At 36.0% G+C, this 21,110-nt stretch overlaps 4 protein-coding genes and 1 long non-coding RNA gene across 13 annotated transcripts; 4 read left to right on the top strand and 1 right to left on the bottom strand.

Annotated features, from left to right (window-relative positions):
- The first annotated feature begins 431 nt into the window (after nt 1-431).
- LOC128885755 (nucleosome assembly protein 1-like 1) lies at nt 432-5,500 on the top strand. Of its 4 annotated transcripts, none has more exons than XM_054140001.1 (9): nt 432-596; nt 1,608-1,786; nt 2,312-2,604; nt 2,680-2,833; nt 2,950-3,087; nt 3,164-3,311; nt 3,399-3,518; nt 3,638-3,739; nt 5,070-5,500. In XM_054140001.1, the coding sequence occupies exons 2-9, from the start codon at nt 1,631-1,633 to the stop codon at nt 5,138-5,140; spliced, it is 1,182 nt and encodes a 393-aa protein (XP_053995976.1). In that variant the 5' UTR covers nt 432-596; nt 1,608-1,630; the 3' UTR covers nt 5,141-5,500. The 4 variants fall into 4 exon arrangements, with proteins under 4 accessions (XP_053995976.1, XP_053995978.1, XP_053995977.1 ...); XM_054140003.1 differs by lacking the exon at nt 5,070-5,500 and adding an exon at nt 4,735-4,927; XM_054140002.1 differs by having other exon boundaries at nt 434-596; nt 1,627-1,786.
- LOC128885753 (N-acetylglucosamine-6-phosphate deacetylase) lies at nt 5,113-7,357 on the top strand. 2 transcript variants are annotated; one of them, XM_054139999.1, is made up of 8 exons: nt 5,113-5,323; nt 5,746-6,020; nt 6,104-6,233; nt 6,316-6,404; nt 6,467-6,611; nt 6,680-6,856; nt 6,929-7,161; nt 7,235-7,357. In XM_054139999.1, exons 1-7 carry the CDS (start codon nt 5,113-5,115, stop codon nt 7,126-7,128), a joined length of 1,227 nt encoding a protein of 408 aa, XP_053995974.1. In that variant the 3' UTR covers nt 7,129-7,161; nt 7,235-7,357. The 2 variants fall into 2 exon arrangements, with proteins under 2 accessions (XP_053995974.1, XP_053995973.1); XM_054139998.1 differs by lacking the exon at nt 7,235-7,357 and having other exon boundaries at nt 6,929-7,224.
- Nucleotides 7,358-7,375: 18 nt separating this feature from the next.
- Nucleotides 7,376-13,229, bottom strand: LOC128885738 (mucin-1-like). Of its 5 annotated transcripts, none has more exons than XM_054139965.1 (18): nt 13,141-13,229; nt 12,622-12,748; nt 12,494-12,551; nt 12,294-12,364; nt 11,672-11,848; nt 11,358-11,456; nt 10,594-10,692; nt 10,296-10,394; nt 10,046-10,144; nt 9,868-9,966; nt 9,637-9,735; nt 9,414-9,558; nt 9,253-9,296; nt 8,756-8,854; nt 8,580-8,678; nt 8,375-8,479; nt 7,995-8,254; nt 7,376-7,884 (listed from the first exon to the last, which is right to left on the bottom strand). In XM_054139965.1, exons 1-18 carry the CDS (start codon nt 13,198-13,200, stop codon nt 7,801-7,803), a joined length of 1,923 nt encoding a protein of 640 aa, XP_053995940.1. In that variant the 5' UTR covers nt 13,201-13,229; the 3' UTR covers nt 7,376-7,800. The 5 variants fall into 5 exon arrangements, with proteins under 5 accessions (XP_053995940.1, XP_053995939.1, XP_053995943.1 ...); XM_054139964.1 differs by having other exon boundaries at nt 9,253-9,354; nt 9,460-9,558; XM_054139968.1 differs by lacking the exon at nt 8,375-8,479 and having other exon boundaries at nt 9,253-9,354; nt 9,460-9,558.
- Nucleotides 13,230-15,339: 2,110 nt separating this feature from the next.
- LOC128885766 (uncharacterized) lies at nt 15,340-17,564 on the top strand. Its single transcript, XR_008459656.1, has 3 exons — nt 15,340-16,158; nt 16,391-16,598; nt 16,828-17,564. It is a non-coding gene; the product is annotated as an uncharacterized LOC128885766 (long non-coding RNA).
- A 446-nt stretch (nt 17,565-18,010) lies between these two features.
- Nucleotides 18,011-20,985, top strand: LOC128885735 (transient receptor potential cation channel protein painless). Its single transcript, XM_054139960.1, has 2 exons — nt 18,011-19,121; nt 19,260-20,985. The coding sequence occupies exons 1-2, from the start codon at nt 18,026-18,028 to the stop codon at nt 20,681-20,683; spliced, it is 2,520 nt and encodes an 839-aa protein (XP_053995935.1). The 5' UTR covers nt 18,011-18,025; the 3' UTR covers nt 20,684-20,985.
- Nucleotides 20,986-21,110: the final 125 nt, after the last annotated feature.

Raw genomic sequence — 21,110 nt, 5'->3', positions numbered from 1 at the left:
AAACACTCAAACAGTTCCACCAATCCGATGGAACGTTGAAATTAAATTTGAAAAATCGTAACCCTCTTCCCTTTTCAAACGAAAATTTTAAATTTCAAACATTCTAATAAGCTCAATTATGATTTAACCATCGTACGGTACAGCTACTAATGTATAATACATTGGAAATATTCAAAGAAACTGCCCTAAATATCGTACATGAAATGAAATAATAATTAAGTATATAAGCATGAATATAGTTTTGGAATAAAACTTCGGAAATGATTACGAACAATCTGTATAAATTAGGGAAGCTTTTAAATTTGTTTACCTTCGAGCTGGTTCGAGCCTACTCCGTGGCTACTCGATTTCAAACAATTTAGTATCGCGTTTAAAAAAGAAAACTAAAAATAAAGTTAGGGAATTTTCGAATCGTATGATAGCAGCACTTAGTCCGAATAGAAAAGGAGAAAAAGGGAACTAATTTCGTATCGTGCGACTTACGACTTACTGCAAGGAAACTACTGAACTGCTGAACTGACTACTGACACAACGACCGGTTCGTTGCTCGTTTCGTGGTTCGTTTTCTCTCTTGTGATCAGCTTCAATCTTGAAAGGTATGTTTTCTCATCGATATTAATAATTCTCCGTTCTTCTTCAAACAATTGCGATTAATGCTTTCATACAAAACCAATCGTTTCCCGTTTTCTTCGTGTGTTTTCGCACATTTATAACCCCGAAAAAACTGTGCTTTTTTCCATCTGTCCCATGTGTATGGACTTTTCTCTATGTGAGACTGAACTTGAGCGATATCGGCGACAATCTTTTCTCTAATAGATCAAGTAACAGATCACCAGCTTCGCCGTGAGTATAATAAATGCAACGCGATAGGATCCGTCGAATAATTGACAAATTTATACAATTTCCGCTTTTTTCCTATGATCTCTGCGTACCCTAACAAATAACCTTTATCCCTCGCGAATATGGTGACTTTCAAATGTCAGTGTAACGTCGCAGAAAAATTCAAACATATCAACGAAATCATTTTGTCACGTGCATTTTGCATCCTACGTAACGATTATTTTATGTATACGCGTGCACACTATCGATATTTAACGTATTCTTAATGCACACAGCGAAGGTTCAAGTCGCAACGTGCTAGCGAATTTCGGCAAGTTTACTAAATTATCATATTTCTGTATGCCATGTCCTTTCAATTAAATTTCAAATAATTTTCTTTGTAAGAAATACTTATAATACTGCTTAAACTAATAAATCAACCCTATCCTTCTTTGTGTGTAATTACTTTGATAATTTCTATACCTTAACAAAATCATTATTATTTCTTTTCCTTTTTTCTTTTAATATCAAACAGTCATTCATCAAATAAATTAAACTTATTTGTAAGATACTTTTTACTCGTATTTAAGACGTAATGACAATAAAGCAAATTATCCAAACAAACCAAATTTATAAACCACGATCTGTACATTGTATTGTATAAAGAAATTTCAAGAATTGCTTGAATTTTTAATAATTTCTTTTTTTTATCACCATACCGATATTCACACAAGTTCATTGTTTTTGTTTGTCTGCAAATATTCTTTTTTTTTTCTTTTTTTTTAAAGAAATAAATCTGGATTGTAGTACTATGACAACTGATCCAAAGCGCGCCAGCAATAATAGTGATATGGAATCTATAGAAGACGAAGATGATAAGAACAGTATAGAGCTTACCACCCAAAATTTACGTAGACATGATGTCTTAGCTGCTCTGCAAGATCGTATTTCTGCACCAGGATTGGAGGTATTCAAACACCACATCAACTATAGACAATTTTTGATAATTCAAATATAAGAAATTACTAAATGTTCCTGTTGGTATTGCTATTATTATAATTTTATGATATTATTTAATTAATTAACTTTGCACACTTCCTTTCCCCCCCCCCCATATTTCCATTTTATTTGGCACACCTTAATAACTTTTCATTACGGACATTATCAAATTTGATGTTTGTTTTCTCAGTTATTAATACAAGTTATTAAGTATGCACAGCAATAGATGAGGAAGCAATACTTGAAATTATCTATACATTAACCATTGCTTAATTTATAAAAAAAAATTAAACAGGTGTGGTTTAAATAATTACTTGTACCACACAAATTTTAAAAGTACTTAGACATTTTTAAGATCGATATAAATTATTGAATCATTATGAAAAGTTCTTTACAATATTATATTCAATTTGAAACAAATACAAAGACATTTTATTAACGACTTAAATTACGCGCTAAAAATGATATTTTAGAAGGTATTTTTAATTTTTAGCAAATGAAGTCTCTTCCAGCTCCTGTAAAACGCAGAATTAAAGCTTTAAAACAATTGCAATTATTTACCACTAACATCGAATCAAAATTCTATGAGGATATACATACTTTGGAATGCGCTTATTACAAACTGTACGCTCCTCTTTACGAGAAAAGACGCGATATAGTATCGGGTGCTTACGAACCAACAGACCCGCAATGTGTGTGGGAGAGCGACGACGAAGAAGAAGGATTAACTAACGATTTGAAAGCAAAAGCAAATCTTGAAGATGTTAAAGAGGAAACTAAAGAAGAGTATGTTTCTTTTATTTTAATTAATGAAATTATTTCAACGTTAGGAACATCGTTAATTAATCGTGAACATTTTAGGCCTGAAAGCGAAGACGTTAAAGGCATCCCAGAATTCTGGCTCACAATATTTAAAAATGTTGGACCATTGGCTGACATGGTTCAAGAACACGACGAACCAATATTGAAACATTTATACGATATTAAAGTGAAATTCCTCGAAGCTAATCCAATGGTAAGAAAACAAAAATTAAACTATAACATCCCTGTTTTTACCATATACACACATCGTAGCCAAAATCTGAAAGGTTTTGATTGAAGTGCATTAAAAGATAATGAGATTTTTTGTAGGGTTTTGTTCTTGAGTTCCATTTCGAACCGAACGAATACTTCACTAACTCGGTTCTAACTAAAGAATATATTATGAAGTGCATACCTGAAAAAAATGATCCATTCAGTTTCGAAGGACCTGAAATATACAAATGTAAGGTAAGTATCTATAGTAAATCTATAGTAATAAGTACATTGCGTAACACACGATTTGTTATATATTCTTTTCCGACAGGGATGCGTAATCGATTGGAAGAAAGGAAAGAATGTTACCGTAAAAACTATAAAAAAGAATCAAAAACATAAATCTCGAGGGTCCATACGAACTGTAACGAAAACTGTTCAGAATGATTCGTTTTTCAACTTTTTCAGTCCACCAGTTGGTAAGAGCAGATAATAGTTTCTACGTTTATATTTTGTATTCTATTTCTGTATTTAAATTGATTTATTATTACAAATTTCACCTTTAGTGCCAGATGATGCAGAAGCGGAAATCGACGATGAAACTCAAGCATTGTTAACGAGCGATTTTGAAATTGGCCATTACATTAAAGAGCGTATAGTTCCTAGAGCTGTTCTATATTATACAGGTACTTTACTTCCCGCGTTTTTTTTTAACGATCCAAGTTAATATTTAAGAAATGTTTCTGCGTCCGATTATTTATTTTACAATTGATTAATGATAAAAAAAAACTTGATGCCATTTTAGGGGAGGTTTTAGAAGACGTAGACGAGGATTACGACGAGGAGGAAGGTGACGAGGACGATCCTGAGGATGAAGACGAAGATGACGAAGAGTCGGCACCATCAGGTGGGAAGCAACATGGCAATGATCCTGCCGAGTGTAAAACACAGTAGAATTATATACAAATTAAGATAAATTGATCGTCTCTCAATCTTTAATCAAGAATTTTTATCCATCTCTGTATGATTTATCAAAACAACAAATTTCTTCTCTGTGACGGTCTATTCTTTTTTTTATATTTTTCTAATTTTCGAGATTTTACTTACATAAAAAGATAACTTTTTTCTATATCAAATTGTTTTTCATATAATTTGTTAATGAACTTGAATTATATTTGCCTCTAAAATAAACAGTTTACTATATTACCCGTGTAATTGATTTTTAACCGAATTCGAGAAAGGAGGAGGTTACTCAATTCGACATGTATTTTTTTTTCTTTTTCTTTTATGTCTGCCGATTACGCCGAGATGGCTTGACCAATCAGGATGAAACCTCTTCCATCTGGTAGAGCATCATTGGCATCATTGGCCCCATAAAATAGAAAATCTGTACTTGGTTTATTTTTTACCACTTTTATCGGAAAAAGAGTACTATTTCACGTATGTTCGGCCTGAAATTGATGAAACCCCTCACATTTTGCTGCCGGACAGGTTTTTGCGATGATCACATTTGCGGCAATACATATATCGTTTGTAACTATTGTTATTGCATGAAACCTATTGGTTATATATTGCCACTAAAAAGTGTGAAATACAATAATTTTTGAAAAAAAGAAAAAATATAACCGACTCCGGAAAACATTAAAACTGCACTAAAAAGTATGACAAAATGCAGTTTTAATGTTTCTCGAAGTCGGTTATATTTTTTTCTTCTAAAAATTATTCAAGTTCTGTTTTTATGTTATCCATAAAGTTTCATTAGCGGTCATAAGTACGGTAAGTATTAAATTTAATAATAAATACGTACCACGTTTCGATGTATCGTATTATGAAATTTAGAAAATAAAGGGAAAAAACTGTAAGTACAATAGAAGTACTTACAATACCGTACTGTATTTACAGCCCCTGAGAGCAATATGGTCTATGAGAACAATTTTATGGTAATGTAGACAATAAAATGTCTACATTTTAAATATGAAATATTTAACATTGGAAAACAAATGTTTCTTTACAAAAGTATCAAGATACATACATTCAGCGACATCTTGGTAAAAATGGCAGGATCACAAAGTCGATGCCATGCCATGCTAATTGCCACTTGACAAGCTTTCGTCATCTCGTCATCTGTGCTTTGTGTGGTCCGTATGATAACTGTTGATAACTACTGATAACTATATACTCGTGACTGATAATGCAAACCATCGAGTAACATGCAAATCTATTCTTTTGCTTAACAGACGTTGCGTGTTTTTATGTGCACAATTTTTGCATCGCGTTGACATGTCGCAGGAGGATCAAAAAATTTTGAAACAATTTTACAATTGTCGGATTCTACGTGACGGCAAGATTTCGATCGAGGATCTATGGGTTCGCGATGGAAAAATCGTTGATCCAGCGAAAATCTTTTACGACGAGAAAATAAAACCGGATATTAAAATCGATTGTGACGGAGCGTTGATTTCACCTGGATATATCGACCTTCAAATTAATGGTACTTGATGTATATAACTACGTATTGTTTACACAGCAAACCTTGTGATCTATGATCTATAAATCGTATCTTCTTATAAATAATCTCCTCTTCATGTTGAGAACACCATGTTAGAAGAAATTATCTTTATTGTTATTTATCGATTAAAAATCCGAAATGTTTTATAAAAAAAAAAAATATATATATATATATATATATATATACATGTCGAATTGAGTAACCTCCTCCTTTTTGAAGTCGGTTAATAATGTTATATATCTTACAAACCTACTTTTTCTACAAATTTAATTATAAAGATAAGAATGTTTAATTTTATAGATAACATATTCGTGTTAATTAATACTTATAATATTTATATCTGAACTTTGAAAGTAACTGTATTAACATTTATGTTTGTTCATTTACATCATTTTATTTATCAGGTGGTTATGGCATAGATTTTACGCACAATGTTGATAATGTACAGGAAGGAATTAATAAAGTTGCTAAGAAATTACTTGAATATGGTGTAACATCATTTTGCCCAACTTTAGTAACATCACCTGACGATACATATTATAAGATACTACCAGAAATGAAGAAAAGAAATGGTGGGCTACATGGAGCAACTATACTAGGCATTCATTTAGAAGGACCTTTTATTAGTCCGAGCAAAAAAGGAGCTCATCCAGAAACTTATATAAAACAATTTAATAGAGCAAGTCATTTGTATACTTTAAATATATATATATATAAATAAATAAAATATCTTTTCATTACATTTCGCAATCTATGTTTTAGGGTTTTCAATCGTTAATTGATACGTACAGATATTTAGAAAATGTATGTCTTGTTACACTGGCACCAGAACTTCCCAATGCTCAAACTGTTATCACAGAATTATGCAAAAGAAACATTAAAGTTTCTCTCGGTAAGGCACAAAATGAGCTGTATACTTTTGTTTCTATGGCTCAAAATTGCTCAACCATGTATCTTCTATTTAAATATTTTAGGACATTCCATAGGAAATTTGCACGAAGGAGAGAATGCTGTAAAAAGCGGAGCGTCATTTATCACGCATCTTTTCAATGCAATGTTACCGGTAAGTATACGGAATATAGGATATAGAGTACGACGAAATAAAGAATAAATTTATATTTATAGTTCCATCATAGAGATCCTGGATTAGTCGGTCTCTTAACATCCGATAAAATACCAACAGGGAGAATTGTCCACTACGGTATAATCGCAGACGGGATTCATACCCATCCTGCAGCGCTGCGTATAGCTCACAGGACGCATCCAAAAGGTAGGACATTTTTCTTGTGTCGCAACCAAGTTTTCTTTCAAATTGTTGTATATAGTATTTCTTTCTAGGACTTGTTCTGGTAACTGATGCAATATCAGCTCTAGGTTTGGAAGAAGGCGTGCATCAGTTAGGACAGTTTAAGATAGAGATGCGTATGGGATCTGCGTATATTGCCGGAACAAATACTCTGTGTGGTAGTACAGCAGAAATGTCGAAATGCGTGCGACATTTCAGAGAAGCAACAGGTAATTACAGTTTTACTATTTAACCATATTAAATTCTAGATGTAACTATTAAAATATAATTATTTTTTGTAGGTTGTTCGGTGGTAGAGGCTTTAGAGGCTGCAACTCTCCATCCAGCGAGAACTCTCGGTATCGAAAGAATTAAAGGAGTCTTAAATTATGGGGCGGATGCTGATTTAGTGATGTTAAACGATAATTTGGAATTGTTATCTACATGGATTTCCGGAGAACGCGTGTACTTGCGAGCATATCAAAAACTGCCAGCAAAATAGGTCATAAGCATACGTATTTTAAATGTGTTGATCACCATACATCCTAAAAGAATATCTAATGGCTGTGAATATTACTTTAGCCATATTAAGATTTACCTGCATGTTCGCATACTGTACCTTATATATTTTATATATAAAAACTTTGATAAAACATGTTTTATATATTTTAATATATAGATTATAAATCTTTAGCATTTATACTTATAATGTTACTCATTGTAAAGCATTCAATGATAAACATTTTAAATAAACGATAAAAATATATTTCACAAGGAAATATAAATTTTATATAAAAATTACATAGTTTACCCGCTGCCTATTTTTTTTAAACAATAAAAAGGCAAGCTACCGTTACTGTTACTGTTACTGTTACTGTTACCGTTTCACGTATTACGCGGGTGTTTGTCAGTACTTGTACTCGCGTTATTACTAGATACTGTAATCCAAACATCGTTAAACGACATATCATTTTTCCGTTTAATTTCATACTTAATCGGTTAGCAAGCACCAGGTTTCACAATCAGTCCTGCAAAGCATTACGGAAAGATTCACCCACGCACGCGTTAAATTGCCATTTTATAATTAAATATTATTCCTGTTATATCGATAGTATGTAATTTTCTATTTCAAAGTAGGATAATTACGAACATCGACTCCCGCAAGGTTTGCATATTAATAAACAACGTCCTTCAGGTTGCATATATATGGTGAGTGTCTAATGCCAAATGAATGCGCTGGAGGGATATCGAGTATTACCTGTAAACCGATAATATTATACAAATTTTACAAACATTATTTTCCCATAAACAATGGCATAATTATCGTTTATACTACGGTTACTGGTACAGCATGTATCGTATAAATACTTTTTCTGGGCAATGTGCTCCGGGTCCTGGAATCTGTGAATGATCGTCGGGCAGCTGATAGCGAGAACTTATGCTATAAGCGGGACTCTTCATTCTAACTGCATCTGGCTTCACGGCTTCGTAAGTTCCAGGTCCTGGAACCAAAACTCGATCATCCGCGAAGACCTTCTGTCTACCAGAAATGGAATAAGCCGGTGCTGTTTTCTTGTTACCCGCCTTCGTCCCACCAAGTGCAGAAGGAATGTTGTAAACATTTGGGGCTGGAACAAAACCAAGAGAACAAACAAGATTTATCTCTAGTGTGACAAAATTATTTTTCCTTACGACTCACAAATCATTAAAATTAGCTTTCTCTTTTGAAATAAATATTCCAAGTTTACCTGGAATATCGTTTGGTCTGTCTATACTTGTCCTGAGACCAAAAGTAAATTTCAATGCTTTTTCTAATAAAAACATGGCTTTTTCTGGACTGTATTCACCTGGACCTTTAAAGGAAATATGAAATCTATAGAAAAGACGCATTAAAAAAAAAAAAAAAAAAAAAAAAAAAATTGAGAAACAGTAAATTCTAGTGGTTTACTATACCTGGTATGAAATTTGTTTCGTGTACATCGGTCTTAATACCAAAGCTGTACCGAGGAGATTTGTTTAGATTTACCTTTTCCGGATGATAACTTCCAGGCGCTATATTTTGTACAAAAACATTATAAATCTCACGTTCGATAAATAATATTGCGAAAGGTGAATCGAACATTACTTACCAGGTACATCGTTAGGTTTCTCAACGAATGCCTTTAAACCAAAGGAATACTCTGGAGATTTATCTACATTGACTTTTTCAGGGGAATAGGTGCCAGGAGCTGTCAAATTAAAAAAGAAATACTGATACAACTATGAAAAAGTACTCGTACAGATATACTAGACAACTTATAGCACGAAATTACAGCACACATAAAATGATCGAAGAAACATTTCCGATTACTCTAAACTTGCAACGTGTCGTCAGCGAAGAATCTACAATGAAGACAAATATTTGATAATGTCATTTAACTGTAAGTAGCAATGATGTTAATGCTAAAGCAGTTATAAACATGCGAGGAGAGAAATAAAAGTGAGAAAAAAGCGTCGGTATGAATCCCTTAAGTAATCGCATTAATATTTTAAAAGCGTACAAAGTTATTATGTTGAATGAAAGCAATGGCAAAATGTTAAGTTACATAGTAAATGTAATTGGTGAGTTGTTAATCAACACCGTTACCTGGTGTATCCCTAGGTTTATCCGATGGCTTTCTGTTACCGAAACTGAAATAAGGTTTATGTTCCAAATTTACTATTTTCTCTGGATAGTAATCAGCAGGGCCTACCGAGGCAATCAAAACATTAGCATTTGTGTCTATGGAATGTTAAACCTATACCAACCGAATCTCCAAAATAAAAAGCTTCAACAACGACCGAAATAATTCACCTGGATTGTTGTTAGGCTTCTCTGGTGTAGCTTTTCCAGATAAGCTGTATCGAGGTCCTTTATCTAAATTTACCTTCTCAGGACTGTACGTTCCTGGTGCTGTGATAACAAGAGGAACATATAAATTTGTCTAGCCTGAATCAACGATACGCGACTGATATTTTTCATGTTGATCACCTGGATTGTCATTGGGCTTTTCTGGTAATCCTTTACCATACAAACTGAACTGAGGACCTTTATCAAAATTTACTTTTTCTGGACTGTACGTTCCCGGTGCTAAGAAACAATCGAGTATTTAATGAAAGTTAAGATAAATCGATCGAAAGTAAGGTAGACAACTGAATGGTTAAGTAAAAAATTAAAACGATAAAATAAACGTGTTAAAAATAAAACGGCTTTTGCACTGACCAGGGGTATCGCTTGGTTTCTCCGAAGGTCCCTTACCAGTCAAACTATACTCTGGACCTTTATTTAAGTTCACTCTTTCTGGACAATAATCTCCAGGTGCTATAACAGTATCAACATTAATTTCTTTCATTGATCAAAGTAGTGACGAAGGTGTCGCGAGTTATGGTAAATTCTATACCTGGATTATTGTTCGGTTTATCAAGGGGAGTTCTCAGTCCAAATGAAAAGTGCGGTGCTGTATCCAATTTTACGTTTTCTGGGCAGTACGTACCTGGCGCTGAGAATATTTTTGTTCTCGTTTAACTTTGAAATATATTTACAAAGGGAATTGTTCAGCAAGTCGAATATTCAGAAAAAAGGACATTTGTTTTTTTTTAATTTTCCAATTGTTGAACTTGATTTATCAACTGTTGAAAGAATTTGTATACCAGGAGTGTCGTCCAGTTTCTCTACGCGACCCTTTCCCATAAGACTGTATCGAGGACCCTTGTCCAAGTTGACTTTTTCAGGACTGTAGGTGCCAGGTGCTACAACAGTAACCACGCGCCGATAGTAACGTGCTCCTAGCTCCTAGGATAATATATCTGTCACTTTTGTCAAAGTTTCAAGGATGGAGGGATCGAGGACCGAACCTGGCCATAAGCTGTCTAGGTGAATGTCATTTTAAGGGTATTTTTCTAGATTTGGTCGACAAAGTGTTAATAGAGAAAATCTCTGAATAATTACCTGGGGTGTTGTTTGGCTTCTCAAGAGGAGGTCTGAGTCCAAAGGTGAATCGAGGCGTGTTGTCCAATCTTACCTTTTCTGGGCAGTAAGCTCCCGGTGCTAATATTACAATCAAAGGAAATGTATATTAATCGGCTAATAAACGTAATTTATAATAAATTTTAATGAATTTTTAAAAAATGGTCAGAAAATTTCGTCAAGTCAAAGTCAAATGCAAGCTGTTACACATGCAATACGATACAATTATTTGTTGCATGCATCATCGATCTACACCATTTTGCCTATAAAATATTAACAATCTACGACAAGAAAATAATCGAGTAGCGTGTATGCGAAATGAATAGTTTATCAAGCTATAGTTGCTAAGGAAAAACAAGTAGCTGGAATCAATTACCAAACGCAACACGCAGTTATGAAGAGTATCGTAAGAAATACTTGAGTTTATTAAAGTTTATTCATCGAAGATCGGTCGTTTGGTGTGGCATCGATCATCCTAAGACATCATTTTCATGAACAATGTTCTTTGTAAAAAATGTTTAAACTAAATAAAAGTATTTAAATTTTATGTTACGTAAAAATATTTTCTAACTCTTCAATTGCTGTTTCTTTGTATTTTTGTCGAACACTATTAATTTATAAGTATCGTCCGTCTCATCGGGAACGCATAAGGCTGATTAACTGCGAACTATGATTAGTAATTGTTTTGATTAGTAGAGGGAAATAGATAGGGTCGCATAAAATGTCTTGTTGTGGTTTGTAATTACCAGGAATATCGCTCGGTTTCTCCAATACAGGTTTTAAGCCGAAACTGTACTCAGGGGCTTTATCGAGAGTCACCTTTTCGGTGCAATAGTCGCCCGGTGCTACGAGCAACATCCAATTATCCAATTATTTAGAAATGGCACGCGATCGTGGCGTACTCTCACCGTTGTCGCAATCATTTTCTTATACTTCGATATACTAAGTATTTTGTTCGTCGGAATTCTCTTTAAATGATTCGCGTCAATTTCATTAGTTGTACCAAATTCAGATGAAGTTTTCTAGTAAGCGTCGAAAGGTGCACGAAACGTGTACTCACCAGGTGTGCAGCTGATTTTTTCGGTTTGCGTTTTGATGCCAAACGAGAATTTCGGTGAACTGTCTAGAATGACCTTTTCTGCTTTCTCTGGATTATAATCGCCTGGTGCAGGCGTTGGTTCCTCTTTCACGGACCTTGTACGTCCGTGCAAAGACGAGGCTGGTGCCGCATCTTTTCCTAGACAAACACAAGACCATTCCTCCGTCACGTTAAATATCTACATAGATCAAACATTCCGTACAACGCTACGCGTATTTCACTATTCGAACAATTGTTTGTGTATGTATTCGAATAGCATTCATCGATAAAGTGTCCAATTATTCGTATATACGTAAATCCTGTGTATCGATTCGTTTAAAATACAAGGGAATCGTTGGAATTGTCCATCAGCGAATTAAATGGAAAGCAAAAGAATTTTGCGAATTTTGCGAATTTTGCGAATTACGCCCGTTTAAAGGCCTACATTCTCGCTTTGTATCGCTACTCTGGAGTTTGATCGATACTTTATCTGAACACGAAATACCGCTGTTCTCAGCGTTCGTTTCGATTTTGTCCAATGTTATCGCGTAGCCTGAATTTCGATACAAACTTTCGATTACTTTCACGGTTAGTATCCTCTCACCTTTTGCGCAAAGTCCAGAAACGTTATATTGGCCAGGACCTGGTCCAGGACTGTCGTTCTTTGCCGAGTGTCTAAACATTTCGATAAAATTAACGTTTTCATTGCGTTAATTGTGCTGTATTTAGTAAACGATGCTTCTCAGAACTAATATAAGCTAGACGTTCGGTAAAAATATCATCGAACCGAAGCTGTGCGAGTACCTGGTTCCAAAAGAGAAGGCTGGTGCTCTGCCTCGCTTCGAGTCAGGAACGGTTTTTCCTGAAATTTTCATTCGTCAGATCGCTCTGATTAAAACGAGTACACAACGAAGATGTGAAACTACACGCACCGATCAGCGGCGGTAGAGTAACACAAGCAGGACCTGGACTGGTGTACTCTGCGGCGATGGGACCTCGCCTCTTGGTTGGTGTCCATGATTTCTGTGTCATGCCGCCCATAGTTTTCGCGAGCCTTGGCTGATACGGACAGCAAAAAGAAAGAAAACCAACGATATTGTGATTAAAATATCTATGCGACATCCTTTTCTTTGTTTTTTCAACAGAAAACTGATCGAGAAAGGTCAAAGTATCTATCGATCAATTTTAACGAGATCTCATGTTTCGCAGATTAATTAATACGAACGGGAATTTTCATCGTCGATTAACATCGAACGTTGACTAGTAGTTTAGTTTTGAAACCTTGGCATATTCTCGACTTCACTGTCGACCAGTTCGTCAAGTTCACATATCGAGAAGAACGATCGAGAGTTTATTATACTTTTCGCCCGTTGTGCAAGATAACCAGGTTTTCATCACGAAATTGTGCAACTAACACGGCCTCGAAAAGACGGGCCACAGAAACAACTCACCGAGTACCATATAAGCCTATGTCCATGGTGTGGGTATCCAGCACCAGAATCGCCCACCATCCGACATTGGGACCGACAATTAATAAAACCTGAATATCACAAATTGTATGCCGTTTAAATAACCTAAATAAATGTAGGTAAACCGGGATGACTCATTGTGTACTTGTTGTACTTTGTGTACGCGTATACGAGACTAATAATTGTAACTGGAACGATCTCTGAGCAGATTTCTTCTATGGAAATTTATGTGAATATTTGATAAGCTGACAAATCTGTTTAGATACTCGAGGATGAAAGGAGCTTATCCTTATCATCCTTGCACGCATCTAATTTACAATTTCTTCCATTCGTCCATCTAGCATTAATTAGTCTATAGCCTAGGATATTAACGCCAAATCATCGACGATCGAGATATACTCATGGGGCGAGGCAAAAACGTTCAACGTCATACGACCGAGTTACAACTCTCTTAAACGAGTCGGTTTCGCGATTATCATCAATCGCTTATTCGAACAATCTCGCCCGGTATGGAAAACACCGGGGATTTTCGATCGATCGCTAACGCGAGGGCTTCAATAATTTATCTAGATTCTAGATGATTGTTGAAACAATTTCTACCGATAATTATACCTTTTAAGGATTGTCTATTCGGTAAACAAATTTCTAGCGTTAAAACTAGCGAAAAACAACCTGCTATCCTGCTGTTAAACTCCTGGCGGCGATCCCACCACGCAAGAAAATTTCGTTGAAAATTGGATGACATGCCTGGAACTCGTCGGTATCTATCACGCGCCTCTATTTACGACTCACTGTTGCTCTCGTTTTGCTCATATGGAGTGCGAGCTTACATACACGTGACTCGTACGCGCCTCTATTACAAGGTTTTCATCTCCGTATTCAAACGGTGAATATCTTTCCACGAATGCACGCGTATGCAAATCGGATTCGGAAATTTGCATACGAGCATGCACGGCTCTCTCGTTAGGACACGGTTGCTTGCTATTGTTCCAAAGCCCCGAAAGGCCTGCTGCTGTGTTTCATAACTACTGGTTCATCGTTCGGTGTTCGATGTTACCGTATAGAGAAAGTGGCAAACAGGATTTAATGTAACTGCTGAATCGATCGATACCATTTTTGGAACGAGGGAGGTTTAAGTTTAATCTGGCCTTTTAAGGGATATAGGAAAAATATCCAATTATCGTTATTTCAGACTGCAACTGGTGTATAAGGCAACATTCTTATTTAAATAAAGATAATTCCTAACTATGACTATGACTATGTTTATCTACTGTGATAGGATTGTTCCAATTTTCTTTTCATAGCGGTATAGAAACCGCATTATACGATGGTGGTCTAATGTTCTACAAACTTAGGGAGGATCGAGTTTCTTGAAAGGAATGTTCGTATCTCGCTAAATGTATTCAATGAAAGCAGTGGTAACAAGCACGGTCTAATTTCATCAACCCTTACGTTGTACGTATTTCTTGCATCCCTATTTTTCATTATTTTTTATCACAACATACACTCGCGACTGGCATTGTTTCGATCGTTATCTAAACTGACATGACAACTGATTGATTTTCGGTTATTAATTAACAGGCTATCTGTATACTTGCACAATTTGATTTCTTCGATTAGGTGAATCATCGAATTCGTACAGAAAATTGTAGGGGAACGCGATAAATTGCCGTTTATGTCTTTGTAATTTTCTCGGCAGTGTATTCATGAATATAAGGCGATGACATAATATTTGTTTACGGCAGGCTCGGTTACTCAGAGTTACTCATCGTCATTGCTCACGTTAAAGGTGTAATTGAAACGAAAATGTCCTTGTTACGTGTCATCGCTCAACTGCGGGTCTTTACGCAAAATAAAATCTTTGCAAATGTATTTGGCAAGAAATTCAACCGAAATAGCTATTTATTTTGCTCTGCGAATATTAAAATATCAATTATACTTTTAATAATTTCTTTTTCAACGACTGCACACTGTATGCATTTTGTAGTTTTTTGTACATTCAAATTTCTTATAAATGCACAAAAATCCGCAATCATCGTAGAAACTTTACTTTGCAATTCACTGGAAACAATTGATTACTTCAAAACTCGTGAGCTTTTAAAATGTAAATGTAAATGTATCGTAAACGCGTACTTCTGCTTACGCAGAGTTATTAAATTTAAATGCGTTTTATCGTTTACCTGGATTGGGCAAAATAACGTAGGGGCGAAGATCGTTGAAATTATCCAACGACGATAAGAAAAGCAGCAAAGGTAACTAATTAAATCACAAATCCGTTGTCGGAGTCGTTTATCGAACACAAAAGCACCGAGTAGCTATCAACGCTTCCGCACCTGAGACGCGTTCCAGATCGACTGAAGATTAAACGTCGCGGTACCGCGGCATGTGCTCTTCTACCCTCACCACCGACCGCCCAGCTTTATTTTCCGCTTGGATTAAAAGTACGACGCATGCGCTCCATATTTACGATTATTGTTTGCATCATAATTCTTCTTTCTTTCTAATATGTAGAGATACTGTGAACCTGAAAGTTGCTAAAAAAATGGTATTAGTCTTACAACTATCTACCTAATATAATACAATAATAATCTAATATAGTAAATATGAATAATAGAACTTTAGCAAATTTATTCTTTAACGTTTTCATTCACAAATTAACAAAAAAAAATATATATATATATATATATATATATATATATATATAAAAACAGTACTGCTCCAAAATCCCAATACAATCTTCTGTAAGATATATTATATTACAGAAAACAAAGGCGCAGACTGCGATGTTACGTTGGAGATATCACCGTAAAGGTATCACCTTGTCTCCTTTATTGGATATACTCAATTTCGCAACCCACGCACCCTAACGTTCGTAGTCGCCATCCTCGACGCTTTCGACGACCTTGTTGTGTCCTGTCCGTCGAAGAGAAGTAAGCTAAAATTAGGGACTCACGTTATCGCCAAGGATGAAACGTGCAAGTGAACGTAAAACCTACTACCGTTCGTATTCGTCTCACTTTTTTCAATCTATCTCAGTATTCAAAATTACAGTCAAAATTACTAACTGAATAAACAAAAAATGTTTGAGAGCTGGAAAGAGGAACGCGTTGAACGTATAATTTGTATTCATCTGGACCTTTCATTAAAGTCAGACAAATATTTTCAACTAATCTTCGTAATTATTTCCAACACGCCGGCTAGGTTTTAACGTCTGTTCAATTAACACGTACAGAAGCTTGCACTGGACACTTGATCGGTTCCCCTCTCTTCACGCTGACATCACGATACAGAGAACTAACTGGTCAGTAGAGTAGTCTGCTTTGCTCGTTGCCAGACGGTGATAGTCGAGAAATTTTCGTTTCCTGTCCGTCGTTCGATTCGCATTGGAGGAAGCACTCGACGATTCAATATTTGATATTCGACGATCGATTCGTGATCCTGTAAGTACAATTAAACCGTTCAAGTTATTAACAAAAGTCGTAATAGCTGCTTGTGACGATATCCGACAGTCTGACATCCAGATTAGATATAACGATTAACACGGTACAATGCCAGGCAAAATCCTTTTTCCTCTATGTACTTTACCAGTAAAGGCACGCACGATTCAAATGATAGAATTCGTTTCATTCATCGTATTACAATAGTAATTTGATATTCCATCGGTGATAGTGATCCGCGCAGTGCCGTTGTTGAAATTGTTTTGCGCTGGCCAGCAGCGCTACCATCTATGTTTCTTGGTTCGTTTGAAACTGAATTAATGCTGACAACAGGAAACGCTTCCGGAGAGCACTTCTGTCATCGTGCATGATAACTAAGTACGTATCTCTTTGCTCCTAAATGCCGCGCTTCGCCATCCAGAGATCTTGGTTTGCTTTCTATTGTTAATAGCCGGACATCAAAACCATTCTTTCGTTATTTCTTGCTTAAGGGGCTTGGAACATTCAACAATTTCTTGTTTTAATTAAAATTTAAGCGATTCCAAACAGTTATATTGTTTTCTAGGATAAAAAAGAAACAGTACATTTTCAAATAGGCAGTGTCTTAATCGATTTCGATAAAATTATATACGTTTAGATAACATTTATATCGATAATCGAGCGGGAAATAAAAATTTTTAGTTTCTTGCGTCTCTTGAAAACGTAGGTTTTTAGTACAAAGATACACTTTTCTCAGAAACGGTTAGACCGATATGCATCGCAATATTACACGCTTGTTTTTTGATAGCCGGGCCTAATTTACACCTAGGATTTTTTTGAAATTCCGAAAGGTTAATATTTTTTAAATGTTCAAAGTTGAACAAAGAAATTTATAGGTTCGCGCGGCGGTAACTTTTTTTGGAATCAAAACATTGAAGAAATCCTCGGGTGTAAATTAGGCCCGACTATATTAATAAAAAAAAAAAAAAGAAGAAGAAGAAAAAAGAAAAGAAACTAAAAATTTGTATTTCCCGTTCGATTTTTCGATGTAAATGTTATCTAATCGTATTTGTTGCTATCAAGATCTATTCGCAATACGATTAGATAAAATTTTACATCGATAATCGTTTTTTTAGTTTTCCGCGCCTCCTCCATTAACATCAGAACGTTGAAATTGTGTAAAAACCAGTTGCACGCCCGTCCAATATACATGCATGTATTCAACGTGCTTGTAAACCAACAGTTTTAGTTCGCAGGTGTTACAAAATTTGTTCGTTTTCTCTTCCACTAGATTAAACATTATTGCAATTAACGCTTGCTATATGAAAAATATTTAAACAATCGACTCGCGTAATTTCTATAATCGTCGCCATCGGAAATGCAACGCGATACAACATGTAAATTGCAGTTATACAAAAATTCATGAATCTCTTGGTATTTCAGATAGAAATATGGATTTCGACTCCTTGGAAATGCGGCTGCTGGACGAGTCCACCCCAGCCCCTATGAGATCACAGAACATCTACAGAGACCTTCTGAACTGCTTAAAGTCGAACAACTTCGAAACCTTTAAAAAACGTTTCGAGAACAGCTTGAAGGACAAGTCATCCAGCATCGACGTAAACTACGTTCACCAAGATTCATTTGAGGGAACCTTTCTGGACATCGCCTGCAAGAATGGCTTATCAACGTTCGTAGAGTTCCTGATAAAAAATGGAGCACAAGTGAACAGAATCAACACGGTCCACAAACGAGGACCAATTCATTTCGCCGTGGAGAATGGACACGCGAAAGTCCTCGAAGCTCTCCTGCAAAATCCCAAGACAGACCGAAACTTGCAAGTTGATCAGCAAACCGCCCTGCACATGGCTGTGAAAAATAATGACGAGAAGTGCGCGAAACTGCTACTGGAAAATTTGGCGAGTCCCAACATACCTAACATGAAGGGTCTGACAGCGATTCACATGGCGGCTAATAATGACCAGAAGAAAATGGTCAAACTGATTTTGGAAGTATCCAAGTACATCGTCAATTTGGACAAGTACAGGGACTACACCAACCAAACGGCTAGAGACATTCTACGGAAGAAATACTCCGACATCGATCTTCCTCTTCCCTCCTATTTCGGAAAAACTAATATCCACGATCTCAAGTACAGCCTGAACAATAACGACGAGGCCATCTTCTTGTCGGGTCTGGAGATTTTAGAGAACGACAACATAGAGAACGACAACATGAAAGAACTGATAGAGATGGCCGTCAACCAGAATTTACAAGAGGCGGTCTCCGCGCTGTTGAAGAGAGTGAAAGAGGGTAACGTCAATTGCGACTTGAAAAACGCTGCTCTATTAGCGATTCGAAAAGGCTCTTCCGATCTTCTTGATCACATATTGAACGCTAGTTGCGGGGTGGATATGAACGAGTTGTTATTGAACGCCTGCCTTGAATTGGGTATTCCAGGTAAAGGAGATTCGAAAGATATGTCTAATCAGTTGAAATGTGTGAAACTGATCCTGAAGAACAACGTTGATGTTAAATATACAGATGGTGGGTACCAAGATTTCTTCTAAACAAATTCTTCAAATTCAATTCGTCTCTTTGTTGACACGTTTCAATGTATGAAAAATGTATTTATGTATGGCGATAGAGGTGTATTTTAAACATAAATATTGTTATTATTTTCAGGGAAAGGAAACACTCCTCTACATTACGCAGCAAGGGCAGACTGTCGCGAAGCTGTAACATTGTTACTCGAAAAAGGAAGCTACATAGGTTACCCGAATAATTTCGGTGTGGCGCCTATTGCCGACATCTCCGCGTCCACCTTGTCTCGGTTCTTGGACGATTGCATACAGACCAAAAAAGATGAATCGCAGAAATATATGATCGAATTCGATTACAAGTTCTTGAACCCCTACAACTCGGAAAATGACACTCGCCTGAAACGAGAAATGGACGTTTTCCAATTCATAGCTGACAACAGCAGTTTGAAACACTTGCTCAACCATCCGCTTCTATCTTCGTTTCTCTACCTGAAATGGTACAGCATTAGACACGTATTTTGGGTAAACATCGGCTTCTACGTTCTTGTTTATTTCTTATTGAACGCGTACATTTACATCGCGATGGGCCAAGCCACCAAGACATCTCAGTATGAAGAATCCGTGAAAATTCTGCGAATCACCACGTTTGTCGCCATGAATTGCCTCGCCTTCAAAGAAATCTTACAGTTGATTTTGGCACCGTGTCACTACGTAACTAGTTTCCCAAACTGGATGAAAATGGTGCTGGTATTCCTGTATTATGCTATAATTCTAGGTGCAGGCGTTGAAGTTGCCGCTGTGACGATATTGTTGTCCGCCTGGCAAATAGTACTCTTGATCGGTCAACATCCACTGATGTCGACTGGTATCGAGATGTTCAAAACGGTGTTTCTAAAGTTTATGCGTTTTCTGCTCATCTACGCCTTCTTGATCCTGGCCTTTGCCTTTGCTTTCTATATGCTCTTCAAGAACAGCGACAACGATAAATTTCCAGATCTGGGCCAGTCGTTGTTCAAGACCATCATCATGTTCACGGGAGAATTCAATGCGAACGAAATACCTTTTGTCACATATCCGATTCTAAGTCATATCGTGTTCATACTATTCGTTTTTCTCATCGCCATTGTATTGTTGAACCTGCTGAACGGTCTGGCCGTCAACGACACAGCAGACATTCTCAATAAGGCGGAACTGATCGGGTTGATCTCCAGGATAAAGCTACTCGTATACATCGAGAAGCTGGCTGTTCAAGCTCCTTTTATCCAGGATGAACACTGCTTGTTCGGCAATAAATCGCACTGCTGCTGGACCTGCCTGTCGCCCACATGTCTCATCAAAAGGCTATTTCTTTTTCCAAATTTGTTGAAAAATGATTCGCTAAGTGTTCCGTTCGATGAGGATAAAGTATCGCCCACCGTAAACATGGATCGTCATATTATAAAACAAACTAAACAAATTTTGTCGCAGAGAAGCCAAGAGTCGGATAATGAAAAAATCATCAACGAGATGAGGAAAATTAAAGACAGATTGAGTTCGATTGAATATAATTTGAATTACCTCAAGTGATATATTGAGAATAATCATTTTAATCATAAAAAGATATAATGAAAACTGACAGGTTATTTTGTTTTCTTGTTTCTGTTATACAAGTTGAATACACCAACAATTCTCATTAGTTGTCGCAGGCGACAAGAATGACGGCTTGGTGTTTTCAAATTGCCATAGATAGGTAATAATTATAAAAAATATAGATATCGCATTGCTTCGTATCGCAAGGTTTCTATTAAACTTACAATTAATAAGTGCCTTACTTATATAAATACGTATCGCTTAAAATTTGCGTAAACATAATATTTGAACATTTTTTTTGCATAAGCTGATTGTAAGACTGAGTATGAAAAAAGTGCTTAAACATATAAAAAATGGGTATCATGCAAAAAAAAAAAAAAAAAAACATTTATGCATGCAACATTTTTACACGATACTAAAATGA

The sequence above is a fragment of the Hylaeus anthracinus genome, unplaced genomic scaffold (assembly GCF_026225885.1).
Source record: "Hylaeus anthracinus isolate JK02 unplaced genomic scaffold, UHH_iyHylAnth1.0_haploid 11981, whole genome shotgun sequence".
Taxonomy (NCBI): domain Eukaryota; kingdom Metazoa; phylum Arthropoda; class Insecta; order Hymenoptera; family Colletidae; genus Hylaeus; species Hylaeus anthracinus.
This window is presented reverse-complemented; position numbering and strand designations above follow the sequence as displayed.

Bases quoted from the DNA above. Each gene is read 5' to 3' on its own strand.
- LOC128885755 (XM_054140001.1), top strand. From the start codon at position 1,631: ATGACAACTGATCCAAAGCGCGCCAGCAATAATAGTGATATGGAATCT. The intron at 2,605-2,679 runs GTATGTTTCTTT...TGAACATTTTAG, and splicing joins AAAGAGGAAACTAAAGAAGA to GCCTGAAAGCGAAGACGTTA. The intron at 2,834-2,949 runs GTAAGAAAACAA...GATTTTTTGTAG, and splicing joins TCCTCGAAGCTAATCCAATG to GGTTTTGTTCTTGAGTTCCA.
- LOC128885753 (XM_054139999.1), top strand. From the start codon at position 5,113: ATGTCGCAGGAGGATCAAAAAATTTTGAAACAATTTTACAATTGTCGG. The intron at 5,324-5,745 runs GTACTTGATGTA...TTTATTTATCAG, and splicing joins TATCGACCTTCAAATTAATG to GTGGTTATGGCATAGATTTT. The intron at 6,857-6,928 runs GTAATTACAGTT...TATTTTTTGTAG, and splicing joins ACATTTCAGAGAAGCAACAG to GTTGTTCGGTGGTAGAGGCT.
- LOC128885738 (XM_054139964.1), bottom strand. From the start codon at position 13,200: ATGGTGGGCGATTCTGGTGCTGGATACCCACACCATGGACATAGGCTT. The intron at 9,736-9,867 runs GTCAGTGCAAAA...ATTGTTTCTTAG, and splicing joins GAAACCAAGCGATACCCCTG to CACCGGGAACGTACAGTCCA. The intron at 9,355-9,459 runs GTGAATTATTTC...TTGCCTCGGTAG, and splicing joins GAAGCCTAACAACAATCCAG to GCCCTGCTGATTACTATCCA.
- LOC128885735 (XM_054139960.1), top strand. From the start codon at position 18,026: ATGGATTTCGACTCCTTGGAAATGCGGCTGCTGGACGAGTCCACCCCA. The intron at 19,122-19,259 runs GTGGGTACCAAG...TATTATTTTCAG, and splicing joins TGATGTTAAATATACAGATG to GGAAAGGAAACACTCCTCTA.